General features: G+C 36.1%; 1 protein-coding gene across 7 annotated transcripts in view; it reads right to left on the bottom strand.

Annotated features, from left to right (window-relative positions):
- Window positions 1-2,245: 2,245 nt before the first annotated feature.
- The window catches only part of IDO2 (indoleamine 2,3-dioxygenase 2), a 77,389-nt gene continuing 58,057 nt past the window's right edge, over window positions 2,246-21,577 (bottom strand). For 5 of the 7 annotated variants that reach the window (XM_074287317.1, XM_074287318.1, XM_074287320.1 and 2 more), the window contains 3 exons: window positions 14,459-14,510; window positions 7,595-7,743; window positions 2,246-3,060 (listed from right to left, as the gene is read on the bottom strand). In XM_074287317.1, the coding sequence (XP_074143418.1) occupies window positions 2,705-3,060; window positions 7,595-7,743; window positions 14,459-14,510 (557 nt within the window). In that variant the 3' untranslated portion in view covers window positions 2,246-2,704. The remainder of the gene's footprint in view (window positions 3,061-7,594; window positions 7,744-14,458; window positions 14,511-21,577) is intronic. The other 2 variants (XM_074287322.1, XM_074287323.1) reach the window with 1 other exon arrangement.

Below are 21,577 nucleotides of genomic sequence, written 5' to 3'. Positions count from 1 at the left end.
TTAAATGAGGCTATTGCTCAAGTCTCTGTTCTAAGTTCTCTACTTTTTTCTCCATATACTCTCTACTGGCGGCAACAAGAATTTAATGTTAACTCTACTCACATGATTCATTCATCCATATATCCATACCCAGTTCCAATATCTTTCCTGAGTTTCAGTCCATCACTAATTACCTATTAGACAATTAAAGTAAGATGTCCCAGAGACATCTCAAATGCAGCAAGTTCAAAAGAGAATTTATCTTTCCCTTAAGCTCACTCCTTTTTTGAACTTCTCCCCTTTCTATCTCTTGAATTAATAATATTGATAATTTCCTTAACTCTTCACTGTCTCTCATCCCATAGGATCTAGGTTCTGGTTCTACTTCTACATCACTTACATTTGATCCATTCGAATACTCGCACAACTTCCATTTTAGTTCAGGCTCTGATTGCCTCTCATATGGATTATGGATGGGGCCTCCTAACTGATCTCACTGCCTCACGTCTCTCTTTACTTCATTCTATTTTTCCCACTGCTACGGAAGTGATTAAGCACATATCTGAACATATCACTCCCCTTCTCAGTAAACAACAATACCTTTCTATGGCCTCTAGGATAAAATATAGCCTCTTTTTTTTTTTTTTTTTTTTTAGTGTTAAAAGCACTTCACAATCTAGCTCAACCTACCTATTCAGGCTCATTGTACATAGCTCTCTGTTTCACATTCTGCTAGCCAACTAAACAGTTATTGAAATAGCCTCTTAACTGGTCTGATTCTACTATCTTGCTTCTTTAGCCCATCCTACCCAAAGTGGTCAGATGCTTTATTTGTGCAACTCAGATTTTGTCATATCCGGCCAAAGAGCATCAATGTTTCTTGATATCTAGGGCCTGATAGGTGATGTTCAGATTCCTCAGACTATGATTTAGTGCCCCTCTCTCTACCTTTATTTATTATTTTAGTTTCACTCAGCCAAACTGGAGTACTCGTTTCCTTACTATTTTACCACTCCATTTACCATTTTATAAAATACCCTCTTGCTCATGAAGTCTTCTCAGTTCCCCATCCCACAGCCAGCCTAAAGTGACCTATTTCCCTTATTAATCCTTGATATAACCATGATATAGTAGAAAGAATTGAGAGTGAGAAAACCAGATCCAATTCTAGATATTCTATAATGACCTGATTTCAGGCAATTCATTCTACCTCAGGCTCACCATCTGTTAACATGATGGTAATAGTTGAATTACCAATGGGGCTATAACTAGAATCTTTAACTTCCATGAAAAATACTATCAAATACTTGGGTCAGGCATACTCAGTATACCCTAGTAAAAGGATTGAGCATGAGAGAGAAAAAGGATGAGGAGGCAAAAACCTCCAAGAAACTGGCACAAGACTTTTATTGAAGAAGTCACCAAAAGAGGAATTAGTTAGGAGCTCACACAAACTTACTATTTTGTAGCTGCCTATTTTCCCTAATTATTCTTACAAACTAGGTACTGAACCATTATTTCTAACTCCTACAAGACAAGTGTTTCTTGAACTCCTCAAACCTGGAGTTGTTAAGAAAATAAAATTAAATAATGAATTGTTATAGCACAAATAATTAATAACCAAGCTGTACTCTTCTGTCTTGATAGAAGTCCAATATGACACAGTTTTTGTTATGGCAATTTTTGTACATGTCAGTATGGCATAGCATATAAATCACTAAATTGGGAGTCAAAAATAACTTGGGCTCAAATATCACTAACTGTGACATTAACATTAACTGTGAGCAACATGTGGGTCTCTTCAACCCTTAGTTTCTTCATTTATAAAATAGAAACAATATTATATGTGATACCTGCTTTTCCATGGTTGTTGTGAAGCCAAAATGGGGCATACATAAATGGCTTTCCAAACTTTTAAACACTATGTAAATGAAAGTTGTTTACTTTGTTTCTCCACTAGATTGCAAGCTCTGTGAGATCAGGGATTGTGTCCTAAGAGTTTTTGCATCCTGTCCAATGACAGCCATAAGGTATTGTACACAGCGTTCATTCATTCATTTATTCACGAACTTCAATAGAACGCCTGTTGTGTGAAGAGCATTCTGCTGACTACTGGGAAATAGACAAAGTTGAAATAATTCAAAATTCTACAAGCTTTTGTTTAGTAGCTACTTTGTGAAAAGCCCTATGATAGGCATTGGGAAAATAAAGACAAAAATGAACCAGCTTGGAACTTATCTTTTAGGATTTTAAAGACGACAGTAATGGCATTGAATGTTTGTTTAATGAATGTTAAATTTTTCTGGTAAAGAAATAGTCAACAAGGCAATCTTATAGCATTTTATCATAGCATTTATCTAGACTGAGGGCAGATTTGCTTTGCAGACATCACAAAGCAGACATGGTCCACTACATATTTATAAATGAGGATGTGTCCAAAATCATTTGCTATTAATTAAGCACTACCCAGACAGAGCAATGTCTTGGACAAAGCACAATGCTAAATTTTTTTCTTTGTTAAGGAATGGCTCTTCATAAAGGAGAACAGGATGTTACATGGAACCCAGAACACAGAGTTCTGTTTGATTATACCCACCAATTCTTGACAAACCACTTGAGGAGAGGGGACGTGAAGCAAGTGTGAGGGTTGGAAAAGAAATGAAAAGGGGAAAGGAACATTCTTCCTCCTCCTTTTTCCTTTGGACTACAAGAAGTTGAAGCAAATTCAATCACATTGTTTAATGATTCCTTCCATGGTTGTGTCCCTGACACTTTTCAGAAAATTGAAGACCGCTGTTCCACCTGTTCCCCTCTCTTCCAGGGCCTGAGGTGGTCCTGGGAGGGAGCTCAGGCCTCCATCTTTGGCCTTGGTTGCCCCTGTGAGGACATACTTGGCTACGATGTTTATGTGATAGCTCCTCAGCTCTGCCAGGGCCATCACACATTGATTATAAGTCTCACGCAGCAGATAGCTTCCAGAAGACAAGATGTACTCCCTCAGGGAAGGGGCAGAGTGGATTTCCTCTATGAAAGCCCTGTGGGAAGGAGGCATATACTCCCTCATCCTGTGCAAGAAAGCAGCTGAAAGAGACCAGAGGAACAATATCACTCCCCACTGTTCTTCTCCTCACATGCACAAAATATCTTTTATATATGATCTAATATATTTTATATATTAACATATTATAAAATATTATTATATAATAATTATAAATGTTTTTTATATATTATTAAATATATATTGAATGTTTGCCTTTGCATGCCCAGTGCCTAGAGAACAGTGTTGAGTATATAAGTGCTTAATAAATGCCTGCTGATTGGTTACAGATTTAGAGCTGAAAATGATTTGAAAAGTCATCAAATCTAAATTTCCCATTTGACAAGTTAGTAAAGTGAGGCCCAGAGACTCATAGTGACTTTTCCACTGTCCCAAAGATCATAAATGGCAGAACCAAGATTTTGAATTCCAAATTCCAGGTATTTTGATTCCATATCCATGATTTTTTTTTATTGCCCTGCAATCCATCTCTTGGAGGATGGTAGAAAGAGCATTGAATTTGGAATTGAACTTGGAGTTACAAATAATCTTAATTCTATCATCTCCTAGTCCTATGATGTTGGATAAGACACAACTTTTCACTGTTAGTCTTTTCATTTATAAAATATGAATGATAACACTTCAAATACTTCATGCAGTGATTATGAAGAAAGTAGTTTATAATATTTAGATACATGTATGTATATATATGTACATAAATTTATTTGTTTAATTCATACTCATTTGACTTAGTCTGCTGGAAATATCTTGTTGTTTATTAGCTGACAAACTTTGACGTTTGGAGTGGAGATGGATTGACTATAGCATCTTAGGCCTGATCCTGAACAATTTACTTAATAACATAGAAATTGGAAAATCCGAGGAATCGCAGAGATATTCTTACTATATATGAAAAGTAACAAGCTGAAATCCTTGTGAACAGATGTGATCATGTCTCTCCTCTGCTCCAAATTTTCTATTGCTTCCTATTGCCTACAAATAAAATTTTAACTTTTTAATTAGGTAGGGATTTTTTTTTTTTTTTTTTTTTTTTTTTTTTTACTACAGCAATTGGGGTTAAGTGACTTGCCCAGAGTCACACAGCTAAGAAGTGTCTGAGATAAAATTTGAACTCAGGTCCTCCTGACTTCAGGGCTGGTGCTCTATTCACTGCCGCCACCTAGCTGCCCCTGGGTAGGGATTTTTTTCAACAAGTTTCTCTACTAAAGGTCTCATTTATCATGTGTATAGAGAACTGAAAGAAAATTAGAAAAATAGTAATCATTTACCAATTGAAAATGGTCAAATGATAAAAGCAGATGATAGTTTTCAGAGGAAAACATCAAGGCTATCACTAAAGATATGAAGAAATGTTCTAAGTCACTAATAATTAAAGAAATGCAAATTAAAGCAACACAGAAACATCACCTTACATCTATCAGATTGACTAAGATTATAGAAAAGGAAAATGATAGATGCTGGAGGACATGTGATAAAATGGTTAAGCATTATGGGTAGAATTGTAAACTGGTATAACCATTTTGGAGAACATTTTGAACTATACTTAAAGGAACTATAAAACTGTGCATGTCCTTAAACAAGCAATATTGCTTCTAGGTCTGTAACCCATAGGGATTAAAAAAAAAAAAAAAGGAAATGCATATACCAAAATCTTCATTGAACTTCTTTTTGTGGTGGAAAGAATTGAAAACTGAGGGGGTGCTCATCAATTGGGAAAGAGCTAAACAAGTTATGGATTATGAATATAATAGACTAGTATTGTACTATAAGAAATGAGGAAAGGGATGGTTTTAAAAAGAACCAGGAAAACCTATATGAATTGACGCAAAATGAAATGAGTAAAATGAAGAGAACAATGTATATGGTAAGAACAAAATATAATGAAAATCAACTGTGAAAATTTTAGTAAATCTGATCAATACAATAACCCACCACTACTTCAAAGAACTCATGCTATTCACCTTTAGATTGGAAAATTATGAGATCAGAGTACAGATTGAAGCAATTCTGCTTTTCTTTATTTTTGGTTGTTTTTTTTTTAAACAATGGCCAATGTAGAAATATGAGTTTACATAACATACACTCTTGGATGGTGAGTTTTAGATTTCTTGCATTCACAGTGAATAGAGGAAAAGATGGAAGGAGGACAAAAATGTGGAACTGAAAATTAAAATTAAAAAATAGGGATTGGATGACCATTTGTTAAACTGGGATATTATACTTCAAAAAGGGGTTGGAATAGATCCCAACTTCTTAAACTATGGGTTGTAACCTCATATGGGGTCTCATAACTAAAGGTAGAGGTCACACAATTATGATTTATTATCAATAAGTGTTTTATTTATGTCTATTTTATATATCTATATACACAGGATTATGAGTGAAAAAAGTTTAAGAAGCCCTGGATTAGATTTCCTTCCTACTATATAATTTTATCTACCCAAAGTAAAAACTAAAATCCAAACACAATGTGGTGCTTCTCAAGATATTTCCTGCAGATGTCTTCTGTACACATCAGATACATATATATCAGCAGAACTATTGCAGATCAGGTTAAGACACTGCAAAGAGCCAGGCCCAATATCACAGAAACTAAAGGTTTTCTTCTCATGGTTGGGAGGGATCAGAGTTCAGGGTTGGGGCTGAACTCTGTGGTTCTGGCTTTAAGCCTGGATCACTATCTCTTGGTCCAAAATGGCCTTTACTTTTCACAGTGTCCTGGATTGGGGTAAGGAAATAAGCATTTTCCCTCAAACCAGTAAAGAAATTGCAGAATCTATGTTTTGGAAGGTTATTCAAGGGTCATCTTGTCTAACCCATCCCAGAACAGAAACTCTCTCTACAATATCCCCAATAGTAATCACCCAGTCTCTTTTCCCATTGATGGGAAAGCTACTATTTCCCATTGCAACCTATTCTACTTTTGGACAGCAGAACTGTTAGAAAGTTTTCTTTACAACCAGGTGAAATCTGTTTTTCTGAAACTTCCACCTTTTGCACTTTAGATCAAACAAAAAGTCTATCCTTCTTCCACATGATAGCCCCCAAATAATAATTGCTAGCATTTATATGGTGTTTTATTCATGTTATCTCATTTGACCCTCAGATTAACCCTATATTGTTATTATTCAATTATAGCCAACTCTTCATGATCTTATTTGGGGGTTTTCTTGGCAAAGATCTTGGAATGGTTTGCCATTTTGTTCTCCCGGCCATTTTACAGATGAGGAAATTGAAGCACACATTGCTAAATAACTTGCCCAGAATTACACATCTAGAAATTGCCCAAGACCATAGTTGAACTCAGATTTTCCTGACTCTAGGTCTGGTACTGTATCCATGTTGATATCTAATTTCCTTAATTATTCCTCTGAAATAAGTGCTATTATTATTTTCATCTTACAAGTTAGCAAAATGAGATTAAGTGACTTTCCCATATCATTTAGCTCATAAGTTTCTAAGGCATAATTTAAAGTTGGGTTTTACTGACTCCAAATTCAACACTATCCACTGTACCACCTCACCACCTTAAACCTCTTCCACATTAAATACACTTAGGTCCTCTTTCAACAAACCCTGAAGTGGAATGATTTTCCAGTTCTTCAGTGGCCCTTCTCTGGATACATTCCAGTTTGCCAGAATTCTTCCTAAAATGTGGCTCTCTGAATACAACATTCCAGATAGTATCTGACCAGAGGAAAGGCAAACAAAGCTTTCATCTACTTAACTGAAGATACTCTTAATGAAATCCAAGATTTCTGGCTTTTGGAGCCTTGGTGTCACACCAATGACTGATAACAGAGATTGGTAGAGGACAGAGATTTAGTGGAAGCTTTCAGATGCATTGGTTCCATATAAATCAAAGCAGTTCCCTCCACCAGTTATCATATTGTTCCTCCCTAATTTAGAATGAGGAAACAACTACTTAGGAACTTCAACCTGAGTCACAAGAAACAGCTGAAAACAAGCTGTTGCCTTGGGGTTTCCTTGTTACAGGCACCAGAGGCCTGCCAAGATCAGAATAGAATTGGCTTGGTGCAAAGATCTTCTGAAGGGCCATCCCTTCCCAGCTGACTCAGGATAATGTGGGTTTTGTGACATTTTATTCGCCCACGGTTTTATTAACTGGAAACTACATTTCTCCTCTTTCCAAGCCTCTGCATGGCATGGCGGTGACTATGGATACCCAAAAACTATGCCAGTGAAACTGGAAAGTCCAAATGAAATCAGAAAGGGAGAATGTGAGAAGGTTATCTGGAGATGGACCTAGTTGGGTAAGCTAAAAATGATATTTTGACTCATCCTCTCATTTGGATTATTTACTGTTGCAAGACCTCATCAGTCAGTGATCAAAAAAATATTTATTAAGCACCTACTAGGTTCCAGGCACTGTACTCAGCATTGGACTTGTTCTCTGTGCTAACTACTTGTACTTCCCACATGCATGGTATCTGGCTCCTTAAAGTATTGGTCAATCTGGTAAGGAGCCTTTGGCAAAAGTGTCTGCTGAAATTTTTTTTTGAAAAATTTAAATCAAATAAGGAACATTAAACTTACTGCTTTCCTTGCTATGACAAACACCTAATAACTCATCAAATGCGTGAAATACTGTGCTTTGAGCTGCACTTCCTCCGGAATATTTCAATGGCTCTTCTGAGACTCCTTCATATATCAGCCCCTCTGGAATTGCTGGATTATCCTTCCAGCTGAAAAGTAAAATAAGACAGAGTTTTTTTCCTATGAATTCTGTACAATTGGATTGTATAATAAATATGTAGCAAGTGCCTAGCATATGCAGAGTGAGAAGCAGTGAGTTATAACAGAGAGACAAATAGCTTTCATAATAGGAATATATGGATTCTGGTCCTTCATGACAAATACTAGCTGTGTGACCAGGAACAAATTATGTAAACTCTCGGTACCCCAGTCACCTGTTTTAGAGTATAAATCACATATGAAATTTCAATCTTCATCAGCAAAGCCAAGGAAGTTGTTATAATAGGTGTTCCTTATATGGATGAAACCTCAGGTCTCAAAAAGCAAAATATGCAGGCATTGTGCCACATTCAAGGACTATTAAGACAGGCTTAAGAAAGCCCTTATCCTCAAAGGAATTTAATGATTAATGAGGTGACTCCAAAATGCTTGAGTCAAGGATGTACAGAACATCTCCTTTTAAGCTTTGAGAACTTAAAAGTTCACTAAGATTTCTGGAACATCCTGCATGGAGTATTTAGAAAGTAATATAAAATAATTCAGGGGGTGGAGAGAAATCGATGGTGGGGGCCAAGAGGAAAAGGGGAGGAGAGAGTTAACAATAAAAAAAAGTCACAGAAAGTGCATAAAGAAGAAAGATATTATAATATAAGATTCTAAGGGTAGTTAATAAGAACTTTAATGCTATAAAGAGTTTTAATGACAGGCTGAGTTGCTATTTCATCCAATAAGCAGAGAGAATCTGAGTGAAGAGTATAACATATCCCATATAAACAAGAGTGAGGGAATTGAGAAGAGGCAAACTTCAGGAAGAGGAGGAAAAAGAAAAAGAGGAGAAAGAGGAGGAAGAGGAGGAGAAGAAAAAAAGGAGGAGAAAGAGAAGAAGGGAAGGAAAAAGGAAGAAGAGAAGTAAAGAGTCTTAAGTAAGTTAAGATGGGATAGAGAAGAAAGGAGAGGAAGGAGAGGGAGAGAAAAAAAAGGGAGGGAATTGGGAAGTGGAAAACTGCAGGATAGTGATCCCCCCAGAATCCACAGATTAGCTATTGTCTCTCAGAACTGCTTGCATATTATGGAGTAAGTGAAGTTACCTGGCTCTGCATTTCACTATCCTGTATAACTTTAGACAAATCACTTGCCTTCCCTAGGACTCAGTTACCTCTATAAACTTGGAAAGGATTGAGCTAATTGAACTCTAAGGTACTTTCTAGCTTGACATCCCATGATGGTCATTTTCCATTAGCTTCAAGGGAAAACACATTCTTCTGACAATGAGTTTATCTAATCATCTAATGATGAATGTGGATTTGAACACAAAGGACCTGGGGTCAAACACTAGCTTTCTCTTTATTTGCATATTCATGGAACTAAAAAAAAGTCACAGAATTTAAGAATTGGAAAGGGATTCAGTGGCCAACTTATAAAGGGAAAAAATCTCCATAACATCATTTATTCAAGTCAGTATGCAATCATTAAAGGATGTTAACTTGTCTAGTACTATGCAGACATTCTTCCTGGTTTTTTTAATGATCATCTGATTTGTCTTGTGCAGCATAAATATAGAAATATATTTAGAAGAATTACACATGTTTAGCCTAATTACTGTCTAATGGAGTGGGGGGAAGTGGGGAGGAAGGGAGAAAAATATGTAACACAAGGTTTCACAAGGGTAAATGTTGAAAACTATCTTTTCATGCATTTTGAAAAATAAAAAAGCTATTGTTTTAAAAAATAAAAGAAATGAGCAAGGTTAGAACAAGTGAGAACAAGCTTGTTAAGTTGTACAGCAGAAGCAAATGGTCATGTACAAGTGCTGAGTTTTTTAATTTGTAATATTTCAATAAGTCTTGCCCCATTATCTCAGGGCTATTGTATGGAAAGCATTTTGTAAACCTTGAAGAACTAGAGAAATATTATTACAATGACAATGTTAATAAATCAACAAGTTTTTATTAAGCACTTACTATATTACAGATACTTTTGCTAATCCTTGGGGGTACAAAGAAAATGTAGTTGGTGCAATGGATAGAATAAAAGCCTGAATTCAAATTCAGTCTCAGATACTTATAAATACTATATAAATTACCTAAGCTTTGCCCACCTCAGTTTCTTGATCTGTAAAATGAATATAATAATAATAATATCTATCTTCCATGTAGATGAGGATAAAATGAAATAATGTAAGTGTTTTGCAAACCTTAAGACACCATAAAAATGTTAGCTATTTATATTGTCAAAGACATGGTTCCTGCCCTCAAGAAGTTTACATTTCAATATTTCAATGAGGGAAACAATGTGCAAATAACTAGCTATGTATGGGCATAATCAATAAAGTGTAAGTGAAAAGTACTCTTGGGGAATGGGGGAGAGGTAAATGCTGGGAAAGATCTCTTGCAGAAAATGGGATTTTAATTGAATTCATAGAATCATGTCTTTAGAATTGGAAGAAATCTTCTGAAGTCATCACATTCAACCGTCTGTTTTATAAATAATGAAACTGAGACCTAGAGAGATTGTCACACTAAGATCATCCCTCAAACATGTAAAAAAGATATTCTGGGCGTGGTAGTGTAGGGTGCCAACACAGCTGGCACACTCTATACATGCCTATGGATAATGCACTGACAAACCAGAATTCATTTTTCCTGGAATGGAAACCAAAAATTGAGATTTGAGCAGCCAAGGGAAGGTATATTGTTTCAAACACTTTCTTCAGCCATTATGAAATGATTCTAGAAAAGGAGAAACTCAAAAACAGCAAAAAATGTTTGGATTCCTCCAAAGCTTAAGCAGCTGTTTTGGGGAAATCTGAGAGGGAAATAGTTGTCTTATCAAACAATTATTTTTAGCCTTTCTTGAAGCCTATTTATAGCAATCCTAAGAAGTAGATAAGTTTGAAGAGATTACAAGATTAAAATACCATGTTTTTACACCAGGGTCAATGACCTCCCTAAGAAGGTTAATGTTGAATGGGAACTGGAGAGAGGCGCTTCATCTCATAACAAAATCTCTCAACTCTTAAAAAATAAAAACTTAAAAGAATCCCAGCTGTAGATAAGATCGGGAAAAGAAAAGTAAGAAGAAATTGTGTAATTGAAAGTGAAGATATTTCTAATTTTTAATATTGTCAAAATGTCAGTATTAGTAGTCATCTATTGTTTTCAATCCAATTCAAAGAACATACATTACGGACTTGAGTGACATGTATTGCATCCACCCTGGAAATAAAAATATAAAAAAATGGCATGTCTTACTTTTTAAACTTTTATATTCTATAGTAAGATTATGACAAGGACATAGATAAGTATATAAAGGGGTAGAATGTGATTTAAACAAGAAAGAGATTTAGATAAAATTTTTCAAGAAAATTTGATGACAAAATTGGGGAAAGGACAACTAGGAAGGATTTCAAGAAAGAGGTGGGAATTCAAACTTTGTCTTTAAAAATAACATAAATTAGGTAGAAATGAAGAATATAGAGAATAATTTGAACAATCATCAGTCTATTTTTGATTTTGTTAGACCATACTAAATGGTGGCACAGTGTGCTGACCACTGGACCTGGAGTCAGAAAGATTCATCTTAGTTCAAATTTACCCCCAGACACTTCCTAGCTATGTGACCCTAGGCAAATCATTAACCGTGTTTGCCTGTTTTCTCATCTGTAAAATAAAGGGAATGACAAACCAGTCCAGTTTCTTTGCCAAGAAAACCCCAAATGGGGTTATGAAAAGTTTGACATAACTGAAACAATTCAATAATGTAAGACGGGAGAAAAGTGGTAATATCAAAAGCATGGGAGAGGTTGATATATTCATCAGAAAAAACAACAACCCAATAACACTTACTGGCTTCCAAGAGGGATTTTTAACCTCCTTTAAAGTCCTCTTTGTGTGGTCTTTCCTAATCCTCAACTTATAGTTCTGCCCTCCTTAATTGCACCATATTTAACTACTTTTATATATTTATATTAATTCATTTTATACATATATTTTTATAATCATGATGTTATTGGGATGTTTAAAAATTTTGAGAGACATAGTTTGTTGGTATGTATTAATACAAGAGGTCAGTGGTACTCTCAAATGCCAAAGATCCCCCTTAGCAGTGGGCTCACAGCTTATATGCCCTTGAAAGATTATAGGGGTTGCTAAGGGTAGCATTCTACTCTGATTGGTTAACAAATGGTGAGAAAATGAATGTTCATTTATATAATGTAGGCATTATTATTATTAAATTAATTATTTTAAAATGGTTATTGAATTAAAGTAAACAAATACTTTTTTAGCTCAGTCAGGAAACATTTGCCCCTCCAAGGGCCAAGGATTATATAGTCCTTCATCTTGGTATTCTCACAACTGAATACAAGGCTTCATTTATTTCTTTTTTCTTTCTTTTCCTTTTTTAGGGAGTTTGTGATTTCATAAGTGTAAGGAGGACCTGGTCAGATACTTCCTCTGTAATTTATAGTCTTTAGGAAATTGCCTAAGAAGTAATTTGCCCAGAGTCACACAGGAACAGGGATAAACTTGCACTCAGGAATGATTTTGAGACTGCCTTTCTATTCAGTATGACCTAACTTTCTTTTTTTAAGTTGAATGAAATTGAACTAAAGATTATGGAAACACCTTGGTGATAATATATTTATGACACATTCAGAAAGCTATGCAAGTCTAATTGTAGAATTATGTGGTCTTCTTTGAGGTTGAAGGTCAATAATCAGTATAGTATTATTATTTTACTAATCTGATATTTCATGACAGATTTTTGCAAATGAATCATAGAATAAGCAGGGATTTTTCTTTCTATGACAAAAGAAGTAGCTTTCATGTTGTGTTACAAAGAGGAAGACAGAAAATTAAACATAGAAAGGAAATCTACCTTGGCCAAGGTTGTTAAGGCCATTAGTGGCAAAACCAGGGCTTGATTCAGGAATGCTAATTCCTCATTTGATTCTGGACTAGGCATAAGGGCACCAGGAAGCCCTTTTGGTCTTCCTTCCTTGTATTATCCCACACCTTCATGAAGCAATTCATTTCAACTCAATTCAACAAGCCAGTTAGGTATAATACACCGATAAGAGGGGACTCTAGGAAAAGAGTGTCTGCCTTTGAGGAGCTTGCATTCTCCTGAGGCAAAAGGACATGTACACAGATAATCAAATTTTAAATATCATAAATATGAAGTAAATTCAATAAGGGAAAGCAGGCTCAGGAGATCAGGAAAGTATTCTTGTAGAAGGTGGCTCTTGAAGTGAGCCTTGATTAGCACTAGAAATTGCAAGAGGTGGTGGCAAGAAGGGAGAACATTACAGGCAGAAAAGACAGATTGTACAAAGGCAGGGAATGCTATATAAGGGGAAACAAGTGGGCCGTATTAGCTGCAACTTAGAGTGTATGTACATTCTATATAGTAGTATGCTAGTAAATGTTTAACAATTGGCTTCCTGAAAATGAAAAAAAAAATGTACAGCACAAGATTATTTATTTTCAATTATTAACATTTTCCCTGCCATTTCCATGAGCTGAAATGATCAATGAAGTAATAAATAAAAACCTGTTTGCCAAGTTCTTAAACGTAAATGCTTATATTGAAAATGTAACAATCAATTCTAGTCAATATAAACTGGCTCCAGCATGTTCTTTATTCTTGGTAATACATTGAGAAAGCTCGATTGAAGATAGACTTTGAAGGGCATTAAATATGAAATTGTTTTATTTCAAGCCAGAAGGGACAGGAATCTCTTGAAGCTTCTTGAATAGGAGAATGACATGGTGGAGACATTAAGAATAATAATTTAGCAGCCATGTGGAAAGTAGATTGAAAAATTGAAAAAGCTGGAAACTGTTTACTAATTGGAGTCTGGAGTCAGGCTTCATCTTGAGCCTCTTTCCACACAAGGCACATGGACTGAATAATGGAGCTTCCAAAAAAGGCAATGGGACCAACTTTTGAAGGAAATAAATTTATTTTTAAGTCTTCTCCTGCTAATAGTACTGTACTTGTCTTCCATGACCTTTTTCCTTCTCTCCCAATGCCTTATCTCCTAGGACTGTTACTCACTGACTATGCAGTTTCCATAGAATCCAGGTCTGTCTTCTCCTTTTAGTGCCAAAATAATCTCTCTCTACTTTCTACCATTTACCATAAAAAAACTAGTCCCTCAATATAAGAGCTTTCAGATAAATTTTAAAGCTGATTGTTAGATGAATTATGTGCTTAAATTAAGGCATACTATGTTGTGGATTATTTAGGATTATATTTTAAGGGGAGAAAATTTATAATTGTTAGAATTTCAGAGTGAATAAAGAGAAATGCTGGAGTGAGGTCTCATTTGGGCACCTTAAATCCCTTTCATAAACTTTTACATACTCTCTTATCTGTCCTATTGAGGAGATAAGATATTGGGTTAAAGGGAAGGGGAATATATAGAGGGTAGAGTGTAAGTTCTTGCCCCTGACTTTTATAGGACTCAGACATATTTCAGAATTCCACAGAAATCTGTCAGTCATCCCTAAGACATCTCAGTAATCACACAAACCTAGGACCACAGGCCAAAGAAAATTAAATGTCATTTTTCACTCTAGAGAATTCCCTGATCTTTCAGCTTTGACCTGGATCCAAACAGGTACACTGTACTTTTCTCCTTCCCAATTAGGAAAGTATTCACATGCCCTCACACAAGGAAAGCAATTGAGCTGTACTTACCCAGAGAGAAAGATCCGGATGACTGCATAAAATATGGCTGGATCTACATAATCTAGGGGAACAATCAAAATGTGAACTTTTCTACAAGCCAAAAAAAATTAAAAAGAGAGGGGAGAGAGAGAAAGAGAGAGAGAGAGAGAGAGAGAGAGAGAGAGGGGGGGGGGGGGAGGGAGACGATGGGAGGGAGAGTGTAGGAGACAGACAGAGACACAGAGACAGAGACACAGAGAGAGACATAGAGAAAAGAAGGCAATTGGTTACATGTGCAGCAGCTTTATGCTCTCTCAGGCACTTCCTCCATCTGATCTGTACAATGACCTGGAATTAAAGTGGTGCAATGAGAGGGATGGAATGTTCTCTCCTGCAGTTGCCCTCCATGGTGTTTGCATAAATCTTAAGCTATTCCATATGCTACCCTGCTCTATTTGATGTCCTCCCCAACTCTGTCATTTGAAAAAATTAATTGAAAAGAAAATTCCCAACAGATCAAGGTCTTCTTATGCCGAATTTTGCTCAAGGACATCATATTTGTGAGGATAGGTTGGCAGTGGGTTCAGAAGAAAGAATAGCATTTAAATGGAGTCCCCACATGGTACAGTATAAAGAATGTTGTCTTTGTAGGACCTAGCTTCAAATATTTAAAAAGTCACTCTGTGCCTGTTTCTTTATAAAATTAAACAACTGTCTCTTCTTCGAGATCACTTTTGGTTACATATTTATGACGCTATCATCCCAAGATCTTAAGATAGGGAATCCAAAGTTAGTAATGGTCTGAATCTTGGTATCATAGAATCAACTCCTGAGTTGAAAAGGACCTCATATGCCATTCAGTCCAATCCCCACTCAAATCATTTCTCTTTCCCATAATATACCCAACTTGTGATCATCCAGCCTGTAAAGACATGTTAGGGAACTCACTATGTCTCAAAGCAGTATATTTCACCTGAACACAAATATAATTTTAGGAGTTTGGATGGGGGGGTGACCTAATGTTATTTTGCAAGTCTTAGCCACTGCTTTTAGTTCTGACCTCAGAGGCTAAATTCAAGTCAATCCTTTTATCATGTGACACCCCTACAAATACTAGAGGTGTTATCTCTATTGAACAGAAGACATGAGAGCTGAGGTTTTCCAGGTCACATAACAACACAGGGTTGCCCACAATAATTCATGTTTCTATCTAAGTCAAGGATTCTTAAACTTTATGAGTCATGAACCTATGTGGGAGTGTGGTGAAACCCCTTCTGTTGCTAAAAGAAGTTCAATCTTAAGAGAGAACAATATGGCACATCTATTTATGAATCTGTCATCCATAAGTTTGCTCAAAGTTTTTTTCATCTTTTCTATTTCCTGGAAGAACCAATTCTTGAGGGTTCTAGTAAAACAATTATCTACTGTGTAAACTTGTGCTAGTTATTATTTGTCCTCAACTCCAATAAATAAATACAATTCAATGGACCAAATATAGTTGAATAGGACTAGATCTAGTCAAAATTGTAAAGGCAATTTTTTTCTCTTTTTAGATTCACCCCATAACCCTCCTTACTTCTCCATCTTTCTTATTCCTTCAATCTACCTCACAATTCAAGTGCTTAATACTAAATTCTGTACCTGACTGCCCAGGCACAGAGCACCAATAATAATAATTATTTTTTTTAGATGTAATAACACATGGACTATTTATTAGTTGTCAGCATTATATATGGGAGCTCTATTTATCCATTTATCTGTCTAATTTTTAATGCACTTAAATACATACATGTTCTCCACCTAAAATTAATATAAGCACCCTGAAGGCATGGTGTATTTCATTTTTATCTTTACTTCTTCATTTCCTTTTTTTATACTTTATTTTTTTAAGTAATTTTATAATTATAACATTTTTTGACAGTACATATGCATGGGTAATTTTTTACAACATTATCCCTTGCACTCACTTCTATTCCAAATTTTCCCCTCCTTCCCTCCACCCCCTCCCCTAGATGGCAGGCAGTCCCATACATGTTAAATGTGAATAACTATTTTTTTAAAAAAATAACAATTGAAAGTTTATGAAAAGCTTTCCTCACAATAATCCCATGTACTTGTGGGAAGTACAAGTATTATAAAATATTATTGTGCAGATGAAAAAAACTGAGGCTCAGAGTTAAAAGAAATTGGCTAAAGTAACTTAGTCAATGAGTAGTATCAGGACTCCAGGCCCAGAGCCCTATAATTTATCCCACCCTGACGTTGTTTTCAACCCTAGCAAAAGCCAGTTTCAGGTCTTTTTCTGCTGGTTTGCACAACTGAACACTACCTTCTTGGTATCTTATTCTCTTAGATATACATGCCTCTTCCTGGGTGATGAGAGCTTCATCAATAGATTCTGTTTTATCTGTGTCATAAGGATAACAATAACCTTTATCTCCCAGGATTATTATGAGGATCAAATGATACAACAAATATATATACAAAATACCACACAAACTTCAATGCTGACTACTATTTTAGTTGGTATCATTAGACTAATTTGAAGTACTATGTTAATGGTCAATAATGGCTTAATCAGTTATCCCCTGAAGAGAATATAGTTACACTTTTAACAGATCCAAATATCACAAAATGTCAAAATTTAAAGAGGACTCATAAAACATCTAATCTAATAAGGAGCTGAATAGTCCTACCACAAGTGGTGTCCTTGAAAATCTCTAGTGACAGAAAAAGTCACTGCTTCTTAAGGTAACAAACACAAAATCCTTTATACTACATTCATTTTTTTGTGATTTTTTCTTTAAAATGATTTGAAATCTGCATATCCCTCATTTAAAACAAAAGACTGACAATAGGAGAAATTTTAATCAAGCTTATGGGGAAGATATTTTAGGATTATTAGAGGTCAGGAGAAATGACCATTTTGCATGCCCTTAAATCAGACCCCATAGAGCTATTTTTGCTGCCAGTTGGTCAGAAAAGGAAGAAAATATGTTTTGACTGATGCCTGATCTTGGAACTACTTGAGAGTTGAGGGTGGGGGGGAAAGAAGAACCTTTGCTGCAAACCTTGTACATTACAGGGACCAATCTCTAAGAGCAGAGCTAATTTAGCCCTCTTAATGTCTGCATTATGGGGAAGTAATCCCAGAAATTAAGGAATCCACTGGGACAGGAGAGCCCAAGAACAGTTAGGGTTCAACTCAATGTTTTCTAACAATGTTTTGGAGCTCAAGAAAGCTCAGAGCACAAGGCCAAGATTTCCCATCAAATTTTAAACCAGTGTAGATTTCTAGAGAATTTTAATCCATCTGTTTTTCATTAATTTACACTCAGCTCATCAAAATGTCATGTTGCAAAAATTTATTTGATGTCTGGAAAGCCTGAGGAAATATGCTTTATAAAGATTATTATTATTTAAATATTTGCTTTGTAGTGGGGAGTTTTCTTTAATCAAAGCAAAACTCAGACAATACCTGCTTTGGGCCAAATTCTACACCCACAAGCCCACCCCAAACTTCAGTGGTTCATGATCTTCATGGTTTGGAAAGCTTTATTATTACCATGAATAGACAAAATTTTGGTGGGAGATATTCTCCTCCCAACCTGCTGTTACCTAAATCTTTCTGCCACCTGATCTCCAGCCCAGTATTCAATGATCATAGGGTCTCCTGCCCTTTCCAAGTAAACGTGATTAAAACTAGGGTCATTATTCTTATCTCAACAAGCCAGCAGCCACTTCTGGTTTCCTAGAATGTGCTATTAGCACTGTCTTTCTCCAACCTTGGAATTCTTGACCCTTGATTCTTCCTCTCACTTACTTTACATGTAGGAGTCACCAATTCTCATTCTCATCCCTTTAGAAATTTCCAGTATCACCATGATATAGGCACCCCTAGCCAATACAACATAGTACAATATAATGTTGTATAAAGGGGCTATATTTGGTCTTGGAAGATCTGAGTGTAATGGCCCATTGCTATCTTTATAAATTTTGGACGAGGCTCCAGCTCTCTGGGCCTGTAAAATGAGGAGATGGGAGTTGGGCAGGTACACTTGACTTATTTCTAAGATTCCTTTCATCTCTATAATAAAGACAATAATAGCTGCCATTTATATAGTATCAGATACCATGCTAAAAACTTTTTAGATCTCATTATATCTTCACAACAGTTCTGAGAATAGCTTCCTACTGCTAGCCTCATTTTATATTTGAGGAAATCGAGGGGAAAAGGTAAAGGTACTTGGGCAGGGTCACACAGCCAGGAAGCATCCGAGGTTAGATTTGACCTTGTGTCTTCTTGACTCCAGGCCTAGTGCTCCACTGTGCTACCTTGATTAGCCATGATTAGTCCCTACAGCCCTCTATGATTCTGGTCTCTGCTTCCTATGTTGTACCACCAGCCCAAGTTTCCATAAGCAGCGATCTCATAAAATCACTGCTCAGCTCAGAAACTTATCATGTCACAGACATGGGTATTCTGCAGAAAGGGACTTCAGACGCCATGCAGTTCAGTCTCCTCATTTGTCAAATGAGAAAACTGGTTCCCAGTTCTCTGTTTCTTTATCTTCTTCATGTTATATCAAACGGAAACTCTTTTGCCTGATTTCTAGGCCTTTTAAAATCTCCCTTCCTTTTAAAATAGCCACCCTTCTTGGCCACTGCTTCCCATCTTGAACCTTCTTGTCTTAAGAAACTCATCTGTCTGTCTTCCTGTCTCTGTCTCCCTTTTTTCTTTCTATCTCTCTCACTCTCACTCTCTCTTCCCCTTCTTTCCTTTATTCTTCCCCCCTCTCCTCTTCCCTCTCCCTTTTTTCTCTCTGTCTCTATCTCTCTGTCTCTGTCTCTGTCTCTCTGTCTTTCTTTGTCTCTGTCTCTCTCTGTCTCTCTCTCTCTCTCTCTCTCTCTCTCTTTCACACACACACACACACACACACACACACACACACACACACACACACACACACACACATACACACACACAAATACACCAGGCCAACTCTGCTTGAGTAACTTTGTTTATATTGTTTCCCTCTTTTCTTTCTTCTCTTCGTATGTATCCTTAATGTACAGCAAAGTCCTATTTCCTTCAGAAAGCCATTCTTGTCTTCCTTCTTCCTTTCTCTCTCTATTCTCTAGTCTCCTCTAGTACTCATCACTTATGTCAAACAATTTGCCCCTTCCATGGGGTGTAACTATAAAGCAACCAAGTATTCTGATTTTCCCTTTTATGTTAACAGCTGGAGTGAATAGAAGGTGGGTTGCTTTATATCAGTATAAAAATGAGTGACTTGTTTGGAGCAAAGAATAATTATCAAATTTTCTGTGATGTTAAACAGATCTATATATGCTGAACTTGATACATTAAAATAAGCTTATGGGAATCAGGTAACATCAAGAGCTAGAGTTTTTACCTAGTGGAGATGTTTTAAAGAAAGTACTAAAGATCTATATTTATATAGCATTTTATAGTTCATAAAACCTGTTCTTAAGAGAATTCTGTCCATTCTTCAAGTTTGCCCTGTGCTAATAATATTATCGCCATTTTAGAGATGAATAATAATAACTGACATTTGCACAGCATTTTAAGGTTTGCAAATTACTTTTCATACATTATCTCATATGTTCCTCTCAGCAGTTCCACTAACTTGTATTACAATTATTCTGATCCCTTTATTGCCTATGAGGAGAATGAGGTTCAGAGTTAATAAATTTGCCAAAGGTCACACAGCTAATGTTAGAAGAGAAATTTGAATCCAGATCACTCTTGATTTCAGGTTCAATGCTTTACACTCTGCTCAGAGACATTAAGTGACTCGCCAAAGATATAATACAGGGCAGAGCCAGATTTAAAATTAATTTTTGAAATACCAGGGCATTTTTGAGAATACCACAGCTGTCTTTTAAAAAGATTTCTGATGAGTCAAAAACTCTAATGAAACCTGACTAGACCAATGAAAACAGAAAAGAATTCCAATTTGTGCAAGGTGGCAATCAAGAGGGAGTATGGTAGCTGGTTAGCTCAATTTGGAGAAGAAAACAGAATTAATCTAAAAGAAATCTAGCACACAGGGAAATCTTGGGCAAAGAAGAAAGGCATTTTGTTGTTGTTGTTTAGTCATTTTTCAGTCATATCCAACTCTTTGTGATTCCTTTTGGGGTTTTCTTCGCAAAGATCTGGAATGGTTCACATTTCCTTCTTCAGCTCATTTTACAGATAAGGAAAATGAGGCAGACAAGGTTAAATGACTGGCCCAGGGTCACATAACTAGTGTCTGAAGTGGGATTTGAACTTTTCTTCACTACAGGTCCAATACTTTATCCACTGAGCAACTAGGCCATCTCTCAAAAGTCATAGGGAAAAACAATATGTATTTGTTTTTTTGACAAATCAAATTCATTTAAAATGTAGCCTACAGAATTAAGTTAAAGAGATAAGTTAGATAGAACCTCTGAAGTATTAGTAAGATTATAAGCAATGTAAAAGAATAAACCATGCTCCAATGCTTGGCTTCAGTGTGCTTCCTGTGTTTTTGGCCAAAATGGTATTAGTGATGATTCACAATGGCAGCTAATTTGTGGCACAGTGAATAAAGTATTTGACCCAGAGTCGCAAAGACTGAGTTCAAATACAGTGTCAGACTCATAATTTGTGTGGCCCAGGACAATTATTTTTCTCATCCTTAGTTTCCTCAACTATTAAATGAGGATAATAATAGCATCTACTGGAAAAGGACCGACATGTGCATAAATGTTTGTAGCAGTCACTTAACTATAGCTTCTCCCACATGACCTTGGGCAAGATGTTTAATTTCTTTCTGAATCTCATTGTCCTCTTATATAAAATGTAACTAATAAAACTTATACTTTCATAAACTTTAAACTGATATAGGAAAGGGAATCAATTGATCAGTATTTATCTCACATTTACTGTATAGTAGGTATTGTGCTAGACTCTAGAGATATACACAAAACCAAAAATGAATAAGGTTCCAGTGGTCCTCAAACTTTTTAAATAGGGGGCCAGCTCACTGTCCCTCAGACTGTTGGAGGGCCCGGACTATAGTAAAAACAAAAGCTCACACTCTGTCTCCACCCCTCAGCCCATTTGCTATAACTCGGCTCAGCTGGCGGCATCTGGCCCGC

Source organism: Sminthopsis crassicaudata, chromosome 2 (genome assembly GCF_048593235.1).
Source record: "Sminthopsis crassicaudata isolate SCR6 chromosome 2, ASM4859323v1, whole genome shotgun sequence".
Classification (NCBI taxonomy): Eukaryota; Metazoa; Chordata; class Mammalia; order Dasyuromorphia; family Dasyuridae; genus Sminthopsis; species Sminthopsis crassicaudata.
This window is presented reverse-complemented; position numbering and strand designations above follow the sequence as displayed.